The sequence below is a fragment of the Podarcis pityusensis genome (assembly GCF_964106645.2).
Source record: "Podarcis pityusensis genome assembly, chromosome: 2".
Classification (NCBI taxonomy): domain Eukaryota; kingdom Metazoa; phylum Chordata; class Lepidosauria; order Squamata; family Lacertidae; genus Podarcis; species Podarcis pityusensis.
Window position 1 is genome coordinate 102,492,512 of NC_138029.1, and position 12,820 is coordinate 102,505,331.

Consider the following 12,820-nt stretch of genomic DNA (forward strand, 5'->3'; position numbering starts at 1 on the left):
AAAGCCTCAACAGGGCTTTGATGAGCGGTGACCGGAGTTCGGTTTCCCTCAGAGCTCGTGTTTTAAAGCTTCGGAGCTAATCACAAGCATTGAAACATTAAAGCGCTTTGTGGCAGGGTTTAAATGCTAGCCTGGAGGACTCTCACCAAGGCCTCCAATCAAAGGGAATGATTGCAGGCATACGGCTATGTTAGCAACAGAGTAACGTAAGAAAGTGGGTCATAGATGTGTGGCTCAAATGTAAATTTACCGGGTGGGGGAGGGGAAATGGTGGCTGCTGTCCATTGAGGCTGGTAGAGCATAAGGCATTGGGGCCACTGGGGGCCCCAACAACATCTGTATGCCCTCAGCCAGCCTTCATCTACCTCATGCTTAGTTTCAATTTTGCTTGCTTTTGTACCTCTCAGCAGGAAGGAGGAATTGGCTCTGGCGCCACCTGCTGGTTGTCTCCTTGCCCCATTCCCTGCCAGTCCCAATGAGACAATGCAAGAGAGGGATGTCATTCTGAGCAGCACCCTGCTGTGGTGCATAACATGTAGTTTCGCCATCTGGGAAGAACTGAGTTCAGATCCTGGGCCACTTCCTATACCTCACCTACCTCTCAGGGTTATTGTGGAGATAAAAAGGGAGGCAAAGCAGCTACACCATCCAGAGTTCCTTCGAGAAAATGTGGCAGAGATGGGGGAGAAAGTGCAGATCAACGAAAAGGTTCCCTTTATACAGGCTACTGATTATCCAATTTGTCTCTCCCCTGAGACTGTATGGAAACACAACACTGATTTATGCAGCGTGTGATAGCCCATCTAATTATTTTCAGAAATCGCAGGCAATGAAAATGTCACCATTACATTACAACCTTGGTACGGTTTATTACAATGGTTTATTTTCTGCTTGTGGCTAGTTCAGGCTTTATGGACTAGAAAGACATTACTGAAAAGAGCAGAGGAGTCAGTGCATTAAGATTCTGTCACAACCTCTGCTAATCAGGATTATCTGCCCTGAAAATAATGGAGCCCTAATAGTGTCAGGGAACTCAGATAGGGGGCCATCCGTCTTAGATTAGGTGCAGCCCATGACTTGGGAATGTCTTTTACATGTCAAGCGGAACCCAGGCAAGGGAATGCTGCCTGCTGAATGATGAAATATGCTTTCGACAACACCGCCCTGTTAAAATTAAGTGCGCAGGGAATGGTGCCCATACAGCTTGCTCCTATGGAGTTTATACATACTCAATTCCTCTTTTTAAAGCATGGGGTTTGCTATGGGCAGTCCTACATGTCAAATAGGTGCTTCCTGAGATTAATTTTAGAACTTCTCTGTAAGTGTGTCTGTGTGCCTATTCCAGTGATGTCTTTCCATGGGAGCTAATTGATAGACAATCCTCCTTAAGACTTCTAAATGGGTCAAATTAATTCACATGTCTATCGTTCTGCTCGCTTTTGCCTAGGACTTTGCCTGTCACTGGCATGTGGGCCCTGAGAGGTTCCACAGAAAGAAATGTGGCCCTTAGGCTTCTCTATCCCTGGTGGTAAGCAGAGGCCATTTTTCTGAGGTGGATTTTTGGAAAACCGCAACGACTTGCCACCATGAAAAATGCCTTTCCCAGTCTCTGGGACTGTGGCTACAGTGGACAGCAAGTTAATCACAAACTTTCTCTATGAGGCAAAGTTTAGTATACACAAGATGGTGGCGTGGCCAGCTGTTTACTGTATGACTATGATTTTACATAAGGCTCCTTCGCCCCCAATTTCACTGTTACCTTGTTCTTCATAGTTTGCAGCTGGAAGATAGGTAGGCATTTTTAACGTCCCTTGCTAAGGAAAGTCTGTCAGTCACAGCTCCCTGGGCACGTTTGTTTAGAAGTCAATGCCCAGCTGAAGAGACAGAAAGCACTCTGCACATGGTCAGTGAAACGGCAAACTTTTTTTTTTAACCTTTCAGTTTATGTATGTGGAAGGAGACACATGCTCCTATCAAGCCATGGAGCCCTTCAGTAACACTTGGGATATTTTCATTTAAAAAGAAAAGAATGTGCTGATGACCAAGATTCACAGCGAGGACCCTGTTTACTCAGAAGTAAGGCCACACACTCCCAAGCAAACAGGGTAGGTCTCAGTTTCACAAATTTGGCTGTGGCTGTGCAACACACTATAAACATAAAGCACATTTAGATTGCACGACTTCCCCCAAAGCATCCTGGGAACTACAGTAGCTAAGGCTGCTGGGAACAGTGGCTCTGTGGGGTGTTAAGTCCAGTTCTCAGGCTTATGGGAGGGGGGAAATTATCTGCTTTAAATGGTGTGTACACGAGGCGCTATTTTTCTCCAGCTCTGTCTAGTAACTGGCAGTGCTTGTATGCTTCTGAAGCAAGAAATCCACTACAACAGCATTCTTCATTGGTGGTGGTCATCCAGCCACTGCTTAGAAACCTCTAATCATGGAGAGGCCACCATTTTCCAAGGTAGTTTGTCCCCTTGTCCGACAGCTCATGCCATCAGGTATGATGTTTAATGTTTCAGCTAATGATGAGAAAAATCCCCTTTTCTGTAACTGGAACCTGTGGGCACGGATCCTACCCTCTGGCGCATCAGAAAGCAAATTTGCTCCATCATCTGTGTGTGACAACCCTTCGCCTATTTGCAGCCTTCAGCTGCAAATGCCCCATTGATCTCAGTGGATCTCAGTTCTTCTGGGAAACTGAGACATCTGCAGGTTTAAAGGAGGCACAAAATCCTCATTAACATCAAATATTTATTGCATGCCAACAGCATCCTGTGAAACAATATATATATATTTGTGCTGGATTATTTAAAGAAAATGGAATTTTTCATTAGGGGGGAAAAAGACCGAATCCTGCTCATATTATTATTATTATTATTATTATTATTATTAAAGCTACCACTTGGCTGGAAAGGGAATAATCAATATACAATGAAAATAAAGGTTGTTTTAAATTCTCAGCGGAAGAAAAAGGCGTTTAACTTTTCATGAATAATTGATACAATGTAATCATTAGTATTGCTTTCAAAGCTTCACTTTTTTTTTTAATTAATGAAATGTTGCAAAAGAGTTTTGTTACTTCGGGGAAATTTTAATGTTGTAAAGCCTCTGCGTTGATACTGTATTCTATATTAAAGCAGTCTCAAAGCACATTTCAGGACTGTTTGTTTTATATTGGGTATAGCTTTTCTAATTAATATTCCAGCAGCTCTGCAGCTTTTCGCACTGGAATTAACTAAGGCGGTGCCGCCAGACATCCTGCCAGCTCCTTCTTCAGTCATTCGTGGGGTGGATGGAGAAAAGAGGTTCTAATTTTAGCCTTCTGGCAAGCGAGGGGTGGGATCCAGGAGGAACCAGAGTCAGACCAAAGTAGAGTGCATCTGGAAGATTTGTTCCAGTCCCAGCAAACAGGCAATGGAACTGTACAGACGCCACATTAACAGACAGAAAAGATAAAAAGAATATATAACTGAAATATAAGTTAGTGCTATATAAAATGAAAAGTACAATGTGAGATGCAGATAATGATTTACTGAGAAAAAAAGGGGGGAAATGTGAAATAATTGGCAATTACAGAAACAATAGATGGGACATGGCAGTAAAATGGGAATATAAAGATTGGTGTAATCTGCAAATAACAACAACAAGAACAATAGTAGTAGTAGTAGTAGTAGTAGTAGTAGTAGTAGTAGTAATCCTTAAAAGGGATCCAGATAGACAATACCAAACTGTATGTTGCATCATTCTAGACAGAGATAGGGAACCACATGCCAGTAGTGGGTTGCACAGAGGCAGAATTGGACAAAGCAATACAGTGGTACCTTGGGTTACATACGCTTCAGGTTACAGACACCACTAACCCAGAAATAGTACCTCGGGTTAAGAACTTTGCTTCAGGATGAGAACAGAAATCGCGAGCCAGTGGTAGGCCCCATTAGCTAAAGTGGTGCTTCAGATTAGGAAGGTTGATACAGTGGTACCTCGGGTTACATATGCTTCAGGTTACATACGCTTCAGGTTACACACTCCGCTAACCCAGAAATAGTGCTTCAGGTTAAGAACTTTGCTTCAGGATGAGAACAGAAATCGGGCTCCGGCGGTGCGGCAGCAGCAGGAGGCCCCATTAGCTAAAGTGGTGCTTCAGGTTAAGAACAGTTTCAGGTTAAGAACAGACCTCCAGAATGAATTAAGTACTTAACCTGAGGTACCACTGTATAGGATCCAGAAGGATCTGGATGGAAAATTAGTTCTGATAAAAAAATTAGAGGGAAAGGTTTGAAAATGAAAAGGGTGAAGTTTGTGCAAAGCCGTAAATGAAAATAAAATAAGGACATAATATTATATGCAGCAGGGATTATATGCTGAAGAGCATACATTGTGGTCCTGACTGATAGAGTCCCATCCATCCATCCATTCATCTCCTCTGCAATCTTCATTGCTGTGTTCAGCAATGATGTCAGACGACTGAATATTTCATTTAACCCTGGTGTCAAAGAAAAACAATACTACACTAGAACTCAGACTGACCCAACAGAGGGTATTCAAAGCGAGAGGCTAAACAAATGAATCAATAAATAGGAACAAAGCTGTCCATGTAACGAACACTTACAATCAAAGGGCCCCTGTTGTTTTCACGGTATTTGTTCTGGAAGAAAATGTAAACCACCGTTGCGGCCAAGGAGTAGAGGAAGGCAAAGACTGCAATAGTGACGAAGAATTCCGCGGAAGAAGAGAAGTCGCCTATTAGCGAGAGTTTTTCTCGTCGTTTGCCTTCGCAGGTGGGAACATCAAAATTCACCTGGTACAACCTAAAATCCAGAATGAGGGGACAGAGAGTTGGATTAGTTTTTAATTAAAAAAACAAAACAGTTGGGCTGCCTGTGGGTGACAGTTATATGATCATCTCTATATAACTGCCCCATTCTAGAATTCAGTGGGTCAATTCCTGGGTCTTAAGCTAATACTTTTTTAAAAAATTTTTTACAAATGAATGACCAATTAGAAACTTAGAGATAGCAGCCATTTAGCCACTTCCAGTTCCACACTGCCACAGAACCACAGGCCACTTCAAAGCTTGCAAGGCAACACAACTTGTGACCTGCTGAGTTACATTGAGCCCACCAGCCACTGATTGCCAGGAGCTAATATATACTGTACTCCATTTTTCCTGCCTTTGGAACTGCCAAACCTGGAAGGCTATCAAGTATCTTGTAGGCCACCGAACATGAAAGCCAGGCTGCACTTGGCTTAGTGGGGCACATGCTGAGTAATCTGAAGTAAAGGTAAAGGGACCCCTGACCATTAGGTCCAGTTGTGACAGACTCTGGGGTTGTGGCGCTCATCTCATTTTATTGGCCGAGGGAGCCGGCGTACAGCTTCCGGGTCATGTGGCCAGCATGACTAAGCCGCTTCTGGCGAACCAGAGCAGCGCACAGAAACGCCGTTTACCTTCCCGCCGGAGCGGTACCTATTTATCTACTTGCACTTTGACGTGCTTTTGAAGTGCTAGGTTGGCAGGAGCAGGGACCGAGCAACGGGAGCTCACCCCGTCGCGAGGATTCGAGCCGCCGACCTTCTGATCAGCAAATCCTAGGCTCTGTGGTTTAACCCACAGCGCCACCCGCATCCCTTAATCTGAAGTAGGAAAGCACTATTTGATTCCATCATTTATGTAATTCCGTTACCAACACTTGTCACCTATACAGAAGAGAGGAGCAGAAGCACAAGGAAAGCCTTCTACTGCAGCAAAAACTCAGTGATGCTGCTGCCTAGAAATCTGTCCTGGAGAGCTCTGAACTTCTGGTGGATTGCCATAAGTTGCTTTGTGTTGCTAGTCCTTATAGAAGTCTTTTGTTTTCGGACTGCATAAAGACTGTGCATTTAGTCAGTTTCCCCATCAAAGTGGATCCCATAGTTTCCACTAATAGTATATATTTGTATGTACCATACTTTTCCATGTATAAGACTAGGCTTTTTTACTTACAAATTATGTGAAAAACTGTGGGTCGTCTTATACATGGGGCAATCTCCATATTGTCTTAAATTGGAGTCCCTTAAAATAGGAACTTATACATGGGGGTGTCTTATACATGGAAAAATGTGGTGTTTGGCATTTATCAGCTGATGTATTTTGTTTCAATAATTTATAAAACCAGGTAGATGGCATGTAGTCTGTGCTTTGAGGTGCTGAAACATGCTTGACACAATTTTTTTTTTTTTTAATATTAAAAGTTTGCCTCTCCACATTGTGCTAGCATATTGTCAGGTTTTGGGAAAGCGGCTCCCTCCCTCCCTTTGGCTGTGGATAAGCAGAAGAAAGCAAAAATAGTCTCTTACCATTTAAAGAGATTTTAATGATCACAGAGAAAGAACAAAGAGTCCATTCTCGGAGTAAAGGTGCTCCCAATTAAGGTTTACACCCCCCCGAGTCACCCTCGTCACTTCCTCGCCTTGCAACCTGATCTGGCAACCACTGTGCCTTCTGTGCAGATACCTTATATAATCTCAGTGACCTTGGACTGATCGGCTGGATGTTTACCAGCAAACTGGAGTCTATTAACTCTCTCTCTCCTGATTCTTCTCCTCCTAGCTGTTCACCACCCAGTTCTTCCCAACTTTTGCCTTCTGAACTATGTCCCTCTGCGAACCACTGTTCCAAATCTACACTGTCCCACTGCTCCTGGGAAGATTCAGGATCCCGATCAGGAGCAGGGGGAGGGGGAGGCTCCCACCATTCCTCATCTGTGCAGCCCTCCTCAGCACGGTCCCTGACACGTACAGCCACACAACAACAGCTGCTTCTCTCTTTGCACACATCTCCCCTCACCCACACAGCCCTACAGGCCATGTGGACAAAACCATTTGGGCAGAAGAAAGAACTTAGAAGTGTGATAAGGATGCTTCTAAACAAAGCCAGAGCTTTCTGACTGGTCTTTAAGGTTTTCCATCTCAGTTATGCAAATACTATTCATCAGGGTTTATTGTCTTCTCATGGAGGAGGAATTCTCTCTTTGCATCTGCCTTTGCAATTTTGCAAAGCATGGAGACAAAGGCTCCCCCCCCAAAAAAAAGCTAACCAAGGTTACTGGGGGTGTTTGAAACAGAAGATGGACTAGGGCACAGAAAAACAAAAACACTAGATGGCAAGCAGCAATGCATAAACAAGTTGCTTCTTATGTATGGTAAATATAGAGGACACTCAAAACAGAAGAACTTAAATCCCATGGACTTCACTAGGATCTGGATCTCTTTATCAATTTGATTCCCTCCCCCCCCTTTTCTTTTTTGCTTTCTCCTCCTGTGATGCTGCATTTTAATGTTTTAATTGTTTTAATGTCGTATTTTAATCTTGTTTTTTAAGTTGTATTTCAATCAACTTGTTTTTATTATTGGTTGTTAGCCGCCCTGAGCCCGGTCTTGGCTGGGGAGGGCGGGGTATAAATAAAATTTATTATTATTATTATTATTATTATTAATCCACACAGCACCCCTTGAATCAAAACCTGAGTAATCTTTAAATAGACTGCAGTGGCACAAACACTCTTACAACCTTGCCTCTCTATCTTCCAATCATAGCCCAATCACACCCACCCACAACATCATTGGGTAGAGGTGAACACACACACCACATTTCCAGGATAGTCTACACCTCTTTTCAATTGGACATGCTGCATTTGCAGCTTCAAAGTCTCCAGGAGGTCTCTGGGGCACAAGCCTGGGTAGTGTGTATCAGGGTCCTGGCCTTCTCGCTGATGTCGTTCAAAGGAAAGGAAAAGAATACATTTGACACCAGCTTGGTTGCAGGAGTTGCTGGAAGGAGACATACAAGATGCCGTCCAAGTGCCTTAAGAACCCCACCCTTGATTTGTGTAAGGTTTACTCCTTAGCCCTGACTTAGACCCAAAGACGTCCTACAAGGCAGCGGGCATGAATTGTTCCTTGAAGTTCTTTTCTGATGAATGCAAAATATGCAACAGATTTGTGTTGTTTGTGGACTGAGTACTGAGTCTCCATAGATTCTAGAATAAAATGATGTGTGTATGCAGCTTGGGTAAATATGCACATGATTGCATGGCACTTTCCTGTAACTTTCATCATTCATTGCTCCCTGACAACCTCCTAGCTTTAAATTGCAGGTGGTGTGTAATATGTAGCTTGTGCCTCCCTTGGGCTGCCCCGTTCTTCCCTAACAGAAAACTCCTCGACACACAGAATGGCAGGAGTAATTGGAGGTATTCATAGCAGTGATGAACTATTCTTTGCTGTTCCTTGCTCTCTCATTACTCCTCTCAGTGTATGGCAGAAGCAGGTATATTCTGTTCTCCTGAGAAAGCTCCTCCAACCGACAGTCAAGCTGCGTTAGCAGACAGACTCATCCTGATTGGTATGCATCAAAATCATCTACGCTTTCAAAAATTAGAAAACCCTCTCCTCATTAAGAGGAGCTAGCATGAATCGGCTAAAATTAGTCTGAATGTATTCTCAAGGTTGCATTTGGTACAGGCACAAATGCACTATTGTTTCTGCTTTAGCATATTGGGAATGATTAGACCTGCATTCATTACACAGGTGGGGGAAACAGGCAAGCTTCACCTGGAGAATTGCATTTTGGATGGGTTGACTCAGTCCCTTGATAAAAAAAGGGGGGAAGGGGGAATCTTTGGGTTGGAAATGCTGGTTCTCATTAGTAAAGTGCTCTGCCAACAGCAGGTAAACCTAGTTTTAATGTTAGCTGGGTGGTCATTGACTCTCCAGAAAAAATTCTGTCCCACAATGTTGGCTTGGTTGAAGTGAGCTGGGCAAATGCTGCATCTCAGCAGCAAGTTCTTCTGCAGATTGTAGAGAAATGTGGGCTGGATCCAATTAGGCTGGCAAAGATTAGTTCTCAGCAGCAAACTCCTCCTTACTTATTATGGATATATCCATGGGAAGAAATCTGAAATCTCTACCATGTATTCTCACAGTTATAAAGAAAAATAATGACTTGCTAGGTTGTAGCAGGATGTAGAAATGGCTTCAACCTCTGGAGTTAAAGAAAGAAGCCAGGAAGTTCTTTTGGACAATGAGAAAGAATGATTTATCCTACCTCTAGTTGGTTTGCCAGTTATAGCCACCCTGGGACAGGGGAAAGCCTGACTGTAGTTACCCATGTTCTAGTAACCTCCTATTTCGACCATTGTCATTTGTTTTACATGGAGCTGCCCTTGAATACGGTTTGGAGGCTGCAGTTGGTACAAAAATGCAGTAGCCAGAGTTTCAACAGACCAGACTATACGGGGTCATTAATTTTCAAAGATCTGCACTTGCTGTCTATTTGTCATGAAGCCCAAATCAAGCTTTTAGTTTTGAATTCTAAAGACCTGAATGGCTTAGAATTTATCTAAAGAAGGGCCCATCCCATACTGTCAACAGGATCACAACCTTAAGAGCTTGCCAGCTGAGATAGCTGTTGTCTCCACAACAAAATAAGTCTATCTGTTAGGAGAATGTCTATCCATTAGGAGAATGGATACACACAAAAATTGGTAAGATTCTGCAATTTCTAAGTTTTGTGTGGAATTCAGCATTGCATTATTATGATTGTTCCATCAGTGGAGCAGTGGTGGTAAAGAAGGTTTACAAATGAGTGCAATTGGGTTGTGGTCGGTACAGAATTAGGATGATCTGAAAGATGAGTGTGCTGACCATCAGCACCAACTAGATAAGCAAGGACCACTGAAAAAAGATAGCACATTTTCCCCCCTTAAGCATTTGATCCAGGTATTAATTTTCCTTTTTATAAGCTCTCCATCTCTCTTCCACAACAGCAATCAATGGATTCGAGCATTCTAAACTCTCTACAAATTAAGTTTATGAACTGGAATCCACACTCTTCTCAAAGTACAAAGGCTTTCAGGATTTTAAAAGAGTGGAAACTGAAACCATACAGGTAGCTTGGGGAATTTGGGGAAGTGGAATGAGGATAATTGATAAGTTCCGGTATAATGCATAGTATAATGCATTAATGGAGAACAATTTTTGCAGCAGGCTTTGAAAAGCTGATCTGTAACATACAACCCCATCCCCTCCTACCTGCACATTTCTTTCCATTTTTTTGAGCTGGGGAAAAACCTCAGACAGAAATGTCGATTGAATAATCATTTACATACCCTATCCATCACTGCACTGAGCACAGAACTAAATTAAAGTCTTCCAAACCATGGATAAATGTATTTTGGGTAACACAAATGGAGCCAATATTCTAAAGGATTGATTTCTTACATCCTGCAGAAATTAGTGAAGGGTGAAATCTGCCCATCTCCATTTGTAATGGGCTGGGGTCTTTCGAGGCCTTTGTAGAAGGTCATGATTTTTCTGAGAGTACTTCAGAGATTGGGGAGATACAGCCTTCTCTAACAAAGTGCCATCCTAACCATGTCATAGTTGTGCTCTGTTATTAAGGCAGTTGTAATAAGCCAGCCTGGGCTCTGGTAGGAGGGACAGGGGATGTATAACCATAAAAAAAAATGAATGAATGAATGAATGAATGAATGCACTGAGTCACACATTCATTTAATCTTTCAATCTCACTGCAAGCAGAGTTGTAATAAATACGTGGCAGCAGAGTTGTAATAAATATGGAGGGCCTTACGGTCTTCAAATGAAAACATCTTGGAGGTCCCGGGCCACAGGGAGGTTAGGCTGGCCTCAACCAGAGCCAGGCCTTTTTCGGCCATGGCCCTGATCTGGTGGAACGCTCTGCCACAAGAGACTAGGGCCCTGCGGGACTTGATATCCCGCACAGTCTGATCCCCTCCTTCTGTAATCCTCATAGAACTCTAGCCCAATGGTTGCCATTAATTTGAATTGATTTTAGAATGAATTGATTTTAGAATGTATTTCAATTAATTGATTGTGATTTTATGTAAACTGTGTTATTTTTACTGTTGTTAGCCGCTCTGAGCCCAGCTTCAGCTGGGGAGGGCGGGATATAAATGTTATTATTATTATTATTATTATTATTATTATTATTATTATTATTAAAAAAGTATTTTAGACATTACTCCCCCCCCCCATAATAACTAGGGTTGAGCAAAGCTGAGACTTGATGATGAAATGGGAGGTTATAGGGTTCATAGTACACTCCTGCAGACCTATGTATAATTCGCCTCTTCTGTGACTGCTCACAAATTTCTCTGCTGCAGGGGAAGCGAGTCTGTGACACAGGCAAATCAGAGTCACATTTTCCCACTAGACAATCCGGTCCAGCTCTGCCATTGGGCAGAGTGTGCCAGTTGCCCTAGGCATTAGATGCTGGTAGTAATGCCCAAGTGTTCAGAGGACAGGGCTGTGTCTGTATGGTTCATATCTTGACTTGTGGACCCTAATTTAACCTGCTGCCCCTCAAGCACAACGGAAGATGCTGCCTTATTGTCAGTGTGGAGGAAAGATTGAGCTGCTGTCTGGTCAGAGTGATGGGGATGCTCATCGGGTCCTTCACATTAGGCTGCAAAATGGCTAGCCTTTCAGGCAACTGGTTTCCCAGGCAATCCTCTGGCACAAGGCTACAGCACACAATATATGAAAAGAGGAAAACCTCTCTATGTTAAGTAGCCAATGCATCTGTGCAGTTTTGCCAGCCCTGGCAGCACAATGAACAAGCTTATCTTATTTTTCTACTTCCTTTGAAACACCAATGAAAATCAGGTCAAGGTCATGGGTCCTATACATGAGGCAGCAAAGTTTGTGTTAGGACTTGTCCCATCCCTGCCCCCCAAACCTGTAATAACTTCTTGACCACCGGGATCACTATTAAATGAAGACACTTGTAGTTTCACCTTCCTAAGAAAGATGCTGGAGCCTTGGGTCTACTTTCTATCATTAGGTCGCATTAAATATAAAAAAGGGGAACTGAGCTGCTGAAAATGTCACGACGAGAGTTTTGTGTGCCCTGAAGGATACTTCTCCCAAATTCTGCACGGCGGGGTGCAACATTACACTCTTTGCTTGTTTCCTTTCCAACTGGAGTGAGAGCAATTTAGAAAGAGAAACACAACGAAAACAGGTCCGCTTAGGCTAATCCATTCACAAAAGCCCCAAATTACATAGAAAGCTGCACTGCTGGGACCACAACGCGACACTGAATTGTGGAAGTTGATCATAAAAGCACTGACCTATTCCTCGCTGCCCATCCTGGCGGGGCGGTTTGTATAATTAATTGGCAGAGCTTCAGATCTCTGGCTGTCCTGATGCATTATTGAACACAGATGCATAAAGTGCTGGGTAGACTGAACCCAGCAGATATTATATTATTTTTTTACTATATGAGGTTGGGGGGGGGGGAAGGAATTTGATTTTCTGATTGATTTTAACTGATTTCATCTTTTGTGTCCCTTGGACAACTTCGTTGTGCATCGCTTACAAAAAATTATGTTGCTTAGCAGAATATACATGGTTGAAATAAAGAACTAAAACAATAGAATTGAATGGATGCTTCATCAGCCCAGCAAGCAAGAACCAGTGTAGGCCAGTGGCCAGTTCTGGGCATGGCCCTGAGTTCAGATCTCAGCTTAATTCTCAGTGTAAATTCTGATTGATAGCCTTTCCTTATGTGTGCATCCCTCTAGAATAGGAAAGGGGAACTTGTGGCCCTCCAGTCATTGTGGGACTCCAGTTCCCACCAGCCCCGGCCAGAATGTCCAATGGTCAGGAATGATGGGAGTTGTGGTCCAGCAACATCAGGAGGCCCTGAGGTTCACTATCCCAGCTCTGCAAGAATAATTTATAAAACATGCCAATGGGAAGAGAATGCTCTCTTAAAATTACCATTGGCGAAGTACAT

At 43.1% G+C, this 12,820-nt stretch overlaps 1 protein-coding gene across 2 annotated transcripts in view; it reads right to left on the reverse strand.

Moving 5' to 3' along the window:
* The window catches only part of SYNPR (synaptoporin), a 148,048-nt gene that overhangs the window by 5,205 nt on the left and 130,023 nt on the right, over window positions 1–12,820 (reverse strand). For both annotated transcript variants that reach the window (XM_080995901.1, XM_080995902.1), the window contains one exon: window positions 4,610–4,808. In XM_080995901.1, the coding sequence (XP_080852027.1) occupies window positions 4,610–4,808 (199 nt within the window). The remainder of the gene's footprint in view (window positions 1–4,609; window positions 4,809–12,820) is intronic.